The sequence below is a fragment of the Arachis stenosperma genome, chromosome 7, assembly GCF_014773155.1.
Source record: "Arachis stenosperma cultivar V10309 chromosome 7, arast.V10309.gnm1.PFL2, whole genome shotgun sequence".
In the NCBI taxonomy this organism is placed as follows: Eukaryota; Viridiplantae; Streptophyta; class Magnoliopsida; order Fabales; family Fabaceae; genus Arachis; species Arachis stenosperma.
In genome coordinates this window covers 56,430,911-56,432,526 of record NC_080383.1, presented here as the reverse complement: position 1 = coordinate 56,432,526, position 1,616 = coordinate 56,430,911, and the positions used below count along the sequence as shown (strand labels likewise).

The following is a 1,616-nucleotide window of genomic DNA, read 5'->3' as shown; positions in this document are numbered from 1 at the left end:
GAAAGGAGGTGGACTTCAGCCCAAATACCATAACAAGAGCTCTTCACCTGAAATCACCTCATTTTGATGAGGCCAGCTATCAAGAAAGGATAAGTAAAAGTCCTGACAATGATGAGCTCACAGAGATAGTGACGGACATCTGTGTTATAGCAGCTGATTGGGAGAGGTACGCAGATGGGAGACCCAAGTTCATCAAGAGGGGAGACCTTAGCCCTGAAGCCAAGGGATGGTTTGAACTCGTAAGGAGGTCCATTCTACCAGCTGCAAATAATTCAGAGGTAAACATCAATCGAGCTACTATGGTGCATTGCTTAGTACAGGGTGGGGAGATCAATGTGCATGAACTCATCACTGAGGGGATTCAAGATTCAGCTGAGAAAGCTGATTCAGGTGCCAAGCTCTGGTACCCTAGCACCATTCTCAGGTTGTGCAACAAGGCCAAGGTAGTATTTGAGGACAGCAATTCAGACTGGGTGAACCCAGGGAGGCCAGTTACACTCGAGCGATTGGTCTATACCACACCTGCTCAGCAACAAAGAAGGCCACATATAGGAAAGTAAAAGGCTAAGGAAGGAACTCATCAAGAGGAATATCATCAGGAAGAATATCAACAAGAAGAGCATTATGACCCAGCCAACTTAAATATGACTCACCTTCTAAGAGCCATTGAGGATTTAGGAATGAGACATATGGAGGGACAAGAGCAAATACTTCACATTCAGTCCAACTGGATGAGACAACAAGAAGAGTGGCAGAAACAACACATGGAGCAGCAACAGGAGCAATACTCCCAACTCACTCAAGCCATCCACCAAGTTACTGAGAGGCAAGAGCGTCAAGATAAACGCCTTCAAGAACTCAACCAGCGGCAACTAGCTCAGATGAAATTATTTAATGAGTTCAATGAAGGAAGGCAACTACATAGAGAGGAGTTCAACGTGAACACTCAGGCCAGGTTGAACTACATGTCCAGCAATATGCATCATCTACATTATGCCATTCCCACATATGATGAGGTCCAAAAAGAGTTTGTTGAACAAGAAGAAAGGAAGGTGAAACAGCAGAAGGACACACTAAAGAAGAAGATGGAAGATGCTGGCTTCTGGAAGAAACTGCTTGGGAAAGACAAAGGAAGTGGGAGCACAAGCACTCAAGAAAAACACCAAGAGGACAAGCAAGAAGGAGAGCATGGGCAACCACATGAATAAAAGGTGGTGGAGCTCCTTCTTTGGTCTCTCTTTTCCATTTTAAAATAAGGAAGATCTTGTATGGAATAGAACATGCTTCCATGTTAGTTTGAACCTTTTCAATTCTGCATTTTAAGTTTTATTGCTTAGGTCTATGATTTCTGGTTTAAGTGTTACTGCATCATACCATTACTTATTGTATGCCTGTCTTTAAAATCAAATGAAGAAGAGAATGTTTATGTTTCAAAAGACCAGAGTGGAGTTCATGATATGGAGTAATTTTCTGAGTCTTTGGTGTGATCATAAGTTAGCTAAGTTAGTTCAACCATAAGGTGGGAAGACAACTATCTGTCCTGAGTACTTTGCTTTGAATATACCCATGAGACTAAGTATATAACAAGATCCTAATAAGAGAAAGGGAAAGAACAA

General features: G+C 42.2%; 1 protein-coding gene across 1 annotated transcript; it reads left to right on the top strand.

Moving 5' to 3' along the window:
- The first annotated feature begins 644 nt into the window (after positions 1–644).
- LOC130939813 (uncharacterized) lies at positions 645–1,208 on the top strand. Its single transcript, XM_057867886.1, has one exon. It carries the CDS (start codon positions 645–647, stop codon positions 1,206–1,208), a length of 564 nt encoding a protein of 187 aa, XP_057723869.1.
- The last annotated feature ends 408 nt before the right edge of the window (positions 1,209–1,616 follow it).

Excerpts from the sequence above, each read along its gene's own strand:
- LOC130939813 (XM_057867886.1), top strand. The coding sequence starts at position 645 with ATGACTCACCTTCTAAGAGCCATTGAGGATTTAGGAATGAGACATATG.